The sequence below is a fragment of the Salvia hispanica genome, chromosome 5 (genome assembly GCF_023119035.1).
Source record: "Salvia hispanica cultivar TCC Black 2014 chromosome 5, UniMelb_Shisp_WGS_1.0, whole genome shotgun sequence".
Taxonomy (NCBI): domain Eukaryota; kingdom Viridiplantae; phylum Streptophyta; class Magnoliopsida; order Lamiales; family Lamiaceae; genus Salvia; species Salvia hispanica.
The window spans coordinates 32,258,801-32,270,423 of NC_062969.1; the positions used below are offsets into that span (position 1 = coordinate 32,258,801).

The 11,623-nt window shown below is 35.1% G+C and overlaps 1 protein-coding gene across 1 annotated transcript; it reads left to right on the top strand.

Moving 5' to 3' along the window:
* Window positions 1-2,508: 2,508 nt before the first annotated feature.
* Window positions 2,509-6,686, top strand: LOC125187277 (RING finger and transmembrane domain-containing protein 2-like). The gene is made up of 8 exons (XM_048083831.1): window positions 2,509-3,299; window positions 4,126-4,202; window positions 4,323-4,491; window positions 4,955-5,043; window positions 5,136-5,300; window positions 5,380-5,457; window positions 5,896-5,999; window positions 6,289-6,686. Exons 1-8 carry the CDS (start codon window positions 2,768-2,770, stop codon window positions 6,392-6,394), a joined length of 1,320 nt encoding a protein of 439 aa, XP_047939788.1. The 5' UTR covers window positions 2,509-2,767; the 3' UTR covers window positions 6,395-6,686.
* The last annotated feature ends 4,937 nt before the right edge of the window (window positions 6,687-11,623 follow it).

Below are 11,623 nucleotides of genomic sequence, written 5' to 3' on the forward strand. Positions count from 1 at the left end.
AACATAATCGTGAGAGGAGGTTGGCGAGTTAGATCCACTAAGTGGACACTACAGTTAGCTTCCTTTAAAACAGCACTGTTAATTGAGAGTGATGACTTTTCAAGGGTCGAGCTTTTAGGAGTTACTTATTTAGGATTGACAACCCTAATGTTGCATCGCATGAGCCTAAACTAGGTGACTCGTCCTATCAAAGTAATAAATGTGCTAGGGTATTGTAGTTGCAACTTGTATAACCATAATTGTGAACGCACATCCCTGGAATTCCCTTATCTCTATACTTTTATCTATGTGATTTATTTGCATCTAGTTATTATTTGCTTTCGATTGTTCTTTGTTTTCAAAATTCTCAAAATCTTTCGGTTTTCCAAATAGTAATTGAGTTTTATAGAAGGTAGCCAATTTGTGATTGTTTTCCCCATGATAAAAACTGACATTTAGCTATACTATTCCTACTCTTTATACTTGCAGATATTTATAGTGCTAATAAAAAGTGCATCAGTAAGTCTTATGAAAAGTTGTCATCACAGACACTCAACAGAGTGTTCCTCACTCTACAAGGTTGTCTCCCTCAGATCCTAAAAGTGAAGGATGGGAACAATTATAAAATCTCCCGTATGAACAAGGATAGGCTAGAAAGAATAGAGGGATTAACCAATGTCTTGGAGGTAGAAGAAAGGGTGGTGAGAGAGGTGTTGGACTGCTTAGCACTATACAATGATGGTGATTCCTATTACATAGGGGATCTCGTCACTTTATTTGGCTACTAGGACAGAGATCACTCGATCTGCATTTTGATTTTGCTTTTGCTTTTTGGACTATGACATTGTAATGCATTGATAATGTAAATTACATTTTAGTAATGCATACTCTTTGTATACCATTGGGTTTGTAAGCAATGAAGCAGGAAGCAAAGAGCAGCAAGCTATCAACCAGTAACAAGCACAAAGCAAAAAAACAGGTTCTGCAAGAGAACACTCATCATATAGACAGTGAGCTAGAGGCACCAAAAAATCACCCATCAAACCCTAAACATATCTCATCATAAGCAATAAACAACCAAGCAACAAGTAGTCAAGCAAAAGGTAACCAAGCAACAGGTAAGCAAGCAGCATGAACCAACTCAGTAACACCATCAACCCACTAACACCATTAAGCCAATACACCACCAAACCAAAACACCACCAACGAATAACACCACAAAGCCAAAACACTATCAGGTTGTGCTTAAGTGTCCAAACCCGAAAAATGGAGGTGGCGTAAGCACAAATAATCATAATTGCAAGCATTTTTTTCGTCATAGGGATGGCCGAAGGCCAAATGCCGTAAAAACCCTATAATTCAAAATGCATACTCACATATTTAGAGGAGTAACAAAAAATATGGGAACTAGATGGCTAGAAACCGAAGGTGGCACTCCTCTTCCTCGGTGTACCCACCATTTCCTTCGGTTGGCGGTGTTTCAGGGACGACGGTGGAGATTGGGAACAGATCGACAACGCTCGTTGCCTAAATCGACTCCAAAGTGGAGTCGAATGACAAATCGACTTACGGAGAGAGATGATGTAGATGTGACATGCTAGGGTTCACAGAATAGTTTCAGGGACGATAGTGGACATAGAGTTCACGTCCTCCCACAAATACCTGGGAACTAGGGACAAATGAGTGGCGATTGGAGTCTCAATCGGCCTGTAACTTTGTTCGAATGACCAATCAGTCGACAAAGGCGAGGATGGTGATAGCAGCAGAGATGATGGCGGAGATGGTAGAGATAGTGGAGATGGTAGGTTTAGGGTACCCATTTAAGCAATTCAGAGAGAGGATTGAGGGAGACGGCGACAAATTTAGGGTATCGTAGAGAGTGAGGCGGCGAGTTCAATTAAGGTTCGCAGAGAGAGAGAGGGGCGGAGTAAAGAGAGAGATCAAAAATTAGGAATGGACCAACATTGTTTTTTTGCCTTTAATATTTATGGTTTTTATTTAATTGATTTATTATTTAATTAAACTTGTTTTTTTTAAATATGGAACATTTAAACTGAAACTTCTAAAGTGGAATTGACGAAAATGAAAAACTGAGAGTACTAAATTGGGACGAAGAAAGTATAATTTTCAAACTGATGCCCTAAGTATATTTATACAAATCAAGAATTATTATTTATGTTAAATTGTTTACATAGACGTAAGAGAGCGACCCAATTATTTATGGTAGTGTATTGTTTGAGACGATACGCAGCCAAACTAACCCTCATATCAATGCACTGAACAAATATTATAGAATACCGTAGCATCAACTTCAATTAATTTCTCGCCTATAAAATTCAATATTTTTTTGCTCAGACAAACTCAATTTAATTCTGTTGACAAAATGGCCAAATATCACAAACGCCAATTAAACTTTTTAGGTAACACGTTATCTCTATTCTTAGTCAAAAAATAACATAAATATCATCAATATATAAATAATAAATAAAAATATTTAGATCAGCTATTTTAGGACCTCTTCTCCCCCAGATAATTCTTCCTCCATCTCTTACTCTCTTCGCCACTATTTTTAATTCATTCATATATTATTAAACTGCATATTGGTAAATATGGTTTATATAATTGGATGTTTGTTTGTTTCGATATACTGATATTCTCTAAATAATTATTGCACACAGTTCTCACTCTTCTGACTTTTCTTCAATTTACTCCTCTTCTTCCTCTACAAGAATCAATCAATTCTGTTTGCTTTAAATTCAGATTTGTGCGTTTCTTTTAATTTTTCGGAATGGAGATATCAAATTCTGAAGCTACGAATATTGATTCCGCGTCGCCAAGCAATGGAGGGGGCCAAATCCTACAGTTCCCCTCAATCCGGTTCCTGCGCTCCCCGGTTTCATCCCTAATTGAATACTCCGGTTTGCTCCGGGTCCGACCCGACTACCGCTACTCTCAAGCCCTACCTCTAATACCGGAGAGAAACGCTCAAATTCCGGAGTCCGTTGACGGCGGCGATGAAGCTAGTGGCAGTGGCAGTGGGAATTCTGGCAATAACAGTAACAGTGGGGAAGTTTCGATTCGGATTATCGGGGAGCAGGATAGAGCTGCGAGTAATGGGGAGAATGTGGCGGGATTGGGTGCGGAGGAGTCCACGGTTGGGGGTGATGATGTTAATCGGAGCGCGGCGGGTGATGATAATAGTAATAGGGAAGGATCGTCGTACCAGAGGTACGATATACAGCAGGCGGCCAGGTGGATTGAGCAGATTCTTCCGTTTTCCTTGCTATTGTTGGTTGTTTTCATCCGCCAGCACTTGCAAGGTAGTATATCGTAATACTTTCTTCATTGATATAATATGATTTAACATTTTGTGATGCTTAGTGATGAAGATTTTTATGTTGAGAATATATTGATATTTTACCCTGAAGATGTAATTCTGAAGGCTAAAATGTTGGTTGAATTGTTAGTAGTTGTTAAGGTACACAAACAGCTGGATGGATACACTGCTTAGCTTAGTTCTTGATATCTTAGAAAGATCTTGTTGGTGGGCTACCATACCATGAGCATGAGTTGTTTGTGTGGCTGATACCTTTGTTCTAGGAATAGGTTCTATAGTGTTGTTTAACATTGATGCTGTTTATTCATTTTACGACTATCAGGAAAGTGTCTTCTTTCTTCAGTAGCAGGGGCTTGAGAGGTTAGCTTAGCCACAAACTAGAAACTGAATCTCCACTTGAGAATTGTCCATCACATCACATTGTGATGACACAGTTGCAGAGCAAGGACTTGCAACCATCTTATAAGTTTCTAACTCATGCCATGTCCTGCTCCATTGGATAAGAAAATCAAAAGTCTCGTCCCTCGTGAAACAATATATTTCAAGCACATGACTGCAAAAACCCATATCAGCCCGTGTTCTTTCTAATCAATCCATTGTTCTAACTTTCTGTTATAGTTGATACTCACAACAATGCAAGAATTATAGTACAAAGTTATAATCTACAATCTACTCTGTTTCAAATAAAACAAACTTGATATCCATATAGCATCTGTATCAGGTTTTGAATTTTTAGTGCTGTCTTGTTCTTGTTGTCATCCGAATTTCCTGTTGGGTCCAACAGTTGAATTTTCAGTGAATGGTTTCAGGATTTGCTGTTACCATTTATTCCACTGCCATCTTATTGAAGTCCAATGACATTCTTCGGAAGCAAACTGCTCTAAAGGTGGGATTCATGTTCCATAAGCTGAACTATAGCAGTAATATGAAATGATTCTGATAAAGACTCCCATTTTCTTAAAAATGCAATGGAAACTAAACAAAGACCTTAAATTTGCATTTGCAGGGAGAAAGAAGGATGAGCGTCCTAGTTGGTTATTTGTTCTTCTTCATGCTTCATATCTTTGGAATATACTGGTGGCATCGTAAGGACGACCTCTTTTATCCACTACTCATGATTCCTCCAAAGGCAATCCCACCTTTCTGGCACGCTATATTTGTCATCCTGGTTAATGGTACGACTTTGTCCCCTGGTTATTACCCAGTCTGTCTTTCTCTCTTGCATGCCCGTGCGCTAGTTGCTTAATTTGATTACTATTTTAGAGATGGAAGCTTTTCCGAAATTTGCTTGTTCTTGAAGTCATAATGTTCTTTTGTTTTAGATTACTTAGTTATTGATTCGCTAAAGAACAGCTGTTTGTGTACCTATAGTGACTTAAGGAATTTCAAGAATAGGCTGTCAAAATTGATTTGTGGTTCTATAATTTTTGCTTGCTGTCTAAGTGGTGCATGCATGGTATTTAGAATATACTGGAATATTTAAAAACTGCATTACTGACTCAAAGAATTAATGTCTTCCAAGATTCACGTACTTATGCTATTTAGAATATACTGGAATATTTAAAAACTGCATTACTGACTCAAAGATTTATTGTCTTCCAAGATTCCCGTACTTACTTTGGATTTTGATACTATCAGATATAATGGCACGTCAGGCAGCAATGGCTGTGAAGCTGGTTCTGCTAATGTATTATAAGAATGGTAGAGGACACAATTTTCGTAGACAGGTACACAGTTTTGAAACATATAGTAATTTTTATTTTATCAACTGATGTCATGTAAATAATTTACGTCTATTACTAATGTTTTCATGATTCAGGGGCAAATGTTGACTCTGATCGAATATGCACTGCTTCTGTATCGTGCTTTGTTACCAACCCCTGTATGGTATAGATTCTTCTTGAACAAAACATACGGGAGTCTCTTTTCATCATTAACAACCGGACTTTATTTAACTTTCAAGCTAACATCAATTGTTGAGAAAGTAAGTCAATCCCAATTACTTTTCACTTATCTAATACTTGAGTCTGTAGATTGGACTTATTCCTCTCTCCCCCTATTAGGTTCAATCTTTCTTTGCATCCTTAAAGGCATTATCCCGAAAGGAAATCCATTATGGATCTGTTGCAACGTCAGAACAGGTAAAAATTACTGTTGACATTTCTGCTGATAAAACAAATACTTCAATTTTCTTTATTGCCAATTCTAGAGAAAGCAGAATACAGTAAATTTTGCAGAATATTTTACGTTTGTGTACTGCCTTTTACATTCTAAGACTAGAAAAGATAGAAACAAGATGGGAGCAATGCAGCAAGTTTTGGTGAAGCTGATTTCTATAATACTTAGTGCGGTGATCCCTTTATGTTTCATTGTTCTATTGAGTGGGTGTTGGCTATTACTTACCCTATTTTCTATTGGCAAGCACTCAATTTTGTTTCTGGAGTTATATTATCTTCTGACATGTTTTTTTACTTTGAACTTTTGGTCTAATCTCATTCGGTTCCTGATGTGTTTGAGGAGTCAAGATACGTGAAGATGCATTTTGAATTGGCAAAACCTTATGATTTATTTTACTTTAGGTGAATGCAGCTGGAGACTTATGTGCCATATGCCAGGAGAAGATGCATGCACCCATTTTGTTACGCTGCAAGCATATTTTCTGTGAAGATTGTGTTTCAGAATGGTTCGTTTTCTTTCCCATTTTTAATTCGGCACCTTATTATGCAATGCAGTTTGCTCCCACTGATATTCTTGATTTCGCCTCAGCTGCTAACTGAAGCTGCAAATTGTCTACTTGTTTCTTAAACTTCTTTAAAACATCTTCCAGTAAAAGAATACACGAAGTTATACAGAGTTGTCCCGAGCATACCTAATTTGTTTTCATGTTCTTCTCGTCTACATTGGTTGATTCTTTCAACATTTTCCCTCCATATTATCATGCGAGGAACTCACAGGGTCACAACTGCTTTCAGGTTCGAACGAGAGAGAACTTGCCCTCTGTGCAGAGCACTAGTTCGACCTGCTGATCTTCAATCGTATGGGGATGGATCGACTAATCTATTCTTCCAGCTGTTTTAATGGCGTGCCTATTCCCTAACCTGCTCAGCCTCCATTCCACAGCAAAAAAAAACTGCACAGGCATTGGATGGAGACGACCAAATTTGGGCACGCAACATATGTTTATATACATATTTAAGATATATTATAAATAGGTTTGACAAAACGTGTGAAAAGAGCAGTATGGTGAGGGGTATTAACCTTCCATATATCCACATGATGTTTATTTTTTCTTTTTTAATATTTTTCTTTTCCTTTTTAAACTTTTGAAATTAATTAATGATGGAAATATATTTGGTATGAATTGACATAATTTTTACTTGCTCTTTTTTTATGAATGGAAGATACGGAGTAATAAACAGTAAAGGCCGTGTTATGGTGGGGCTGTGACTCTGTGATATTAACCACACCGTCACTAAGTCAACGAATACATGTTATCTTTTCCTTTTGAGTGAACTACTTAGATAGTACTCTCTCCGTCTCTAAAGAATAAAGAATATGCATTTTAGGGTTGGCACGAATTTTAATGCAAAATTGGTAAAATAAGAAAGGAAAAGTAGTTAAATTGTTGTTAGTGGAGAATGGGTTCCACCTCTTAGAGAGAGAGAATTTCTAAAATTGGAAAGTGCATATTTTTGTGGGAGAGACTAAAAAGGAAAAAATGTATATTCTTGTGGGACGGATAGGGTACCTGATCTTTGTTTTGTATCATTTTTAGCACCTAAAAATCACATTTTGAGTACCTGATGCTAATTTTCACCCCAATGAAAATCACATTTTTACATTTTTGCCATGGAGGATATTTTTGAGCATACACAAAAAGAGGACCTAAAAGGATATATATAGGGATGTCAATGTAGCCCGAAACTCGTGGGCTGGCCCGAATAGCCCGCCAAATTTATAGGTTAGGGCTAAAAATTTATAGCCCGATAAAATTACAGCCTGATAGGCCCGCACTCAATTAACCTGCAACCTATTAGGGCTAGACCCGAAAACCCGAAAAAATTTCTATCATTCTATTTGTTTAACTCTAATTCGACACTTCATTAGTTATTTTATAACACATATAACTAAAAAAATAACTTTCAATTCTACATATTAAATATATAAATTATATATTAAATTTTTATTAACATAATAATAGCTAAATAATTAAAAACGTCAAATTCACTAAAATATATATTTAAATTTTAAAAACATGCTTTAAAATTTCTTGGTGTTTATGTTTTATTTTGCATAAATCTCAAATATTAGTATTTGATCATGTTTATGTTTGAGTTTAAGCATATATCTCAAATTTACCATAATAAATATTTTACATTTTATAAATATAACTAATTTTTCACAATTACTTATTGAATTGATCGGATGTTAATTTTATCGGTTACAACCCGATTAACCTGTTGGGCTAGCCCGAAATCCGAGCTTTTAGGGTTAGGGTTGAACTTTCATAACACGAAAAAATCACAACCCGATTATCCCGCACCCGATTGACCCGCAACTCGAATAGGATTGGCCCGATTGACATTCCTAGATATATATATCTTCTCTATCTTTCTCTTCTATATTATTATAATAATTATTACTACTATTATTATTATGATGTAATAAATTAATATTTAATTTATTTTTTAATATAATTTAAATTATGAGTCATACTTAATGAAATTTGATATGCTGAGCACTTATAAGGAACGACATTGTTAGTGCCACTTTCCACTTCATCTCTCCTTTCGTTCTCTTAAATCAATTTCACGCATTTCTTCTACAATTCTCAAACGCCACTTAAAAGCTCTGGCCTGCTTCGATGAAGAGGATGGTGTAGACGGTTTTCTTCATCTCTCTTGATTTTTATTTAATTCTCATTCTATAGATCATCACAAACTCAGCGCTACCTACGCTTCGAACTCCATCCATAGAGGAACTTTTCTCAACAATTGATGCTTAGGATGATTTGATTTCATTGTACTTAAGATGGATTGAGTGTACCCGATTGGAAATTAGTGACTTAGTATGTGAAATATACAAATGGAGTAGTTTTTGAATGTTGATTCAGAATTTGGATCTTTCATAGTACTACTATGAAAATTGAATTGCTTGATTTTGAGATTGTGGGTAATTAGATTGATAATTCTTGCAACCTAGATCCTTTGAGAAAATTCTTAAGTAAAAGATTGTACTTATTCAACAAACACTTTTTTCATTTTTTTCTACAGCCTAATTTCATCTTGATTTTTGTTTCTCATTATGCAGACAATTGTGCTCATGAGATAGAGGTGCCGGTAATCAACAAGATGCTTCTGGAAACAGGCTTCTACAAGGTGTTGGGATCTGGATATCACAAAGGATCAAGGATCACATCTTGAATCGTCTTTGTCTGCATAATGAGAAAGAAGAAACAAATGGGTTATGGATAGCTTCTATTTTTCCCAAACTCACCGGAAAATAATGCAAATACAGAGCTTAAATAAAATCATTCTTCAGTCTAAATCGAATTCTTATTTGCTCTGAGTCTCATTTTGAACCAACTAGCAAGACTACAAATAGCAATTCTTTATAACTAATTATTAGAGATTGAAATAATATACAAAAAGCAACAGATAATATAACAGTAGAAGATGTCAAGCAACCCAACAACTGTTGAAGATGTCAATCGCCTATTAACTACTACAGATTATAAAGTTCAAAACTTGCAAATACTATCACAAATAAATTAAGGTTTGAAGAATCGAAAAGAGGTTAACAAAACTAAGATTATATGAAAGGCCAACTCCAGTAATCAAATTAGCCAACATCAACAAAGAAAAAGTAACATAACAGTTCAAAAAGAGAGATCATTCTGATCAAGTCTTCTCATTCTTGCTGCTTATTTCTCACTCTCTTTTGTCATGACTAACACATTGCTTCTTCAAATCCAATCCAATTGCATTTGCATCATTCCTTTTACACATATCATATAACACTTCTTCCACATCACATCCAAAGTGAATAGTATATTATAAACTACAGATAAAGTGTAAAAGAAACATTGATACGCAGATTTAAGCAATGGGGGTGGAAATTTCAATTCGGAGCAAAGTTGGGGGAGTATTAAAATGGCCGACGCTTTTACCATCAAGAATGAGAAGGAAACAAGAGAGATGAAGAAAACCGTAGACACCATCCTCCTGCACTATCATCCTCTTCATCGAAGCAGGCCAGAAATAATAAATGCCGCACTTTCCTTTTTAGTTTGTCCCACAAAAAATGTTACATTTTCTTTTTTTAAAAAAATTTCCTTTCACATTAATATAAATATATTATTTTCTCTTTCCACTTAACACATAAAAACACCTCCTAAAATCTCGTGTCAATCTCCAAATGGGGCGGAGGGAGTATTTTTAAAGATTTTTTTACTTAATTTTGTGAAATTAAACTGTATTAGTTGTACCCTAAAAATCACGACAAATATTAATTTATTTTTGCAAAAACTCGTCTAAGATATCCTTTATTAGTGATGACGTAATCACCATACTCTACAATGCAGGAATATTCTGAAAATATTTATCCTCTTTAAATTTTGGAAAATAAGATTATATACGTATAAGCAGCTCGAAGCAAGCTTTTAATATCAACCCAAGTCTCTCCTTATACCACACACTCGCACTTTAGTACTTCCTCTGACTCATAATAGATGCTGCACTTAGGAATTGACACAGAATTTTAGGAGATGTTGTTTTATGTATTAAGTGGATAGAGAAAATAATACTCCCTCCGTCCCGGAGTATTAGACTCACTTCTTTTGGGCACATGATTTAAGGAATTGATATTTAAATAGTTAAAGTGGAGAGAGTAAAGTATGAGAGAGAAAAAAAGTAGGAGAGAGAAGAGAGAAAAAAGTAGGTGGAGAATAAAATAAGATAGATGCTTTTTGCTAAAAAAAAGAAATGAGTCTAATATATTGGGATATCCCAAAAAGAAAAGTTGGTTCTAATACCTTAGGACGGAGGGAGTAGATTATATTTATATTAATGTGAGAGAGAATTTTTTCCAGAAAAAGTACTATGGGACGGTGAGAATATGTTGGAATGCAATTGGTGGCAGCATGGTCTGGGAAACTCCACAACGGTCCATCCCTCTCCAGCAATGCACTTATCCCACTTAACACTACCCCACCCAACAGACAACATTTTCTGCTTATCAAAATATTTAAAAATCAAACTAATTTTAAGAAATCTACATCCCTTTCTTCTCTCGCGCATAATACGGCATACCCAAATATTTCCCGAAAGTTTTTGTTCTTTAATTTCTAAAATGTATTATTTCTTATGCGAAATTGATCAAATTTGATTATCTTTGATTCACTAGTTGATAAAAAAGGTCAAGTATTTGTAAGAGTAAAAACTCAAGTTCGGAGTAAGGTTTAAACTAGATAATTATAAGATTGTGGTTTTTTGGTGTCAGGCAACAACGACTATAGGAATTTAACGAGATAAAGTGTGGCTGATTGTTAAAGGCGGCAATCAAATGCGTGTTTTCATTTTGGGGTGTAAATACTTTCATGCCCTACTTGGTATGGTGGAATGGAATGGCATTTCTAACTCCATTTCAATTCTTTGCTTAGTATATTTTGCTCTTAGGAATAACCAATTCCTTTGGAATCACTATTCCATTCCACATGAGAATTGTCATTCTATCCATTTAGCTAAGGAATGGTCATTCCATTCCATTTCATTTCCTTTCTTCTTATTTTAAATTTTAACAAAATTATATAAATATTATTTTATTTATATTTAAATTTAATATCATCATAATTTTATAATAAAATTAAAATTTTAAAATTTTTAATAATTGAAAAATCCACACACACTACACACATTTCACATATTTCACACACTACACACACTTCACATATTTCACACGCTTCACACATTTCACAAACTTCACATACTTCACACACTACACACACTTCACACACTACACACATCACACACATTTCACATATTTCACACACTTCACACATTTCACACATTACACATATTTTATATATTTCACATGCTACGCACGTTTCACATCAGTTAAAAAATTTAGTGGAGTAAATGAAAATGAGAATAACTACATTCCGAAAATAGCATGAATTGAAAATATTGATACGTTCAAATCGAAATTCCCTAATTGTGTGCTGAAAAGATGATGAGCTGGAGTAATATTTGAATAATATAGTACATGGTTTGGGCACTTTAAAGAATTACTTTACTTTTTTTCGTCATC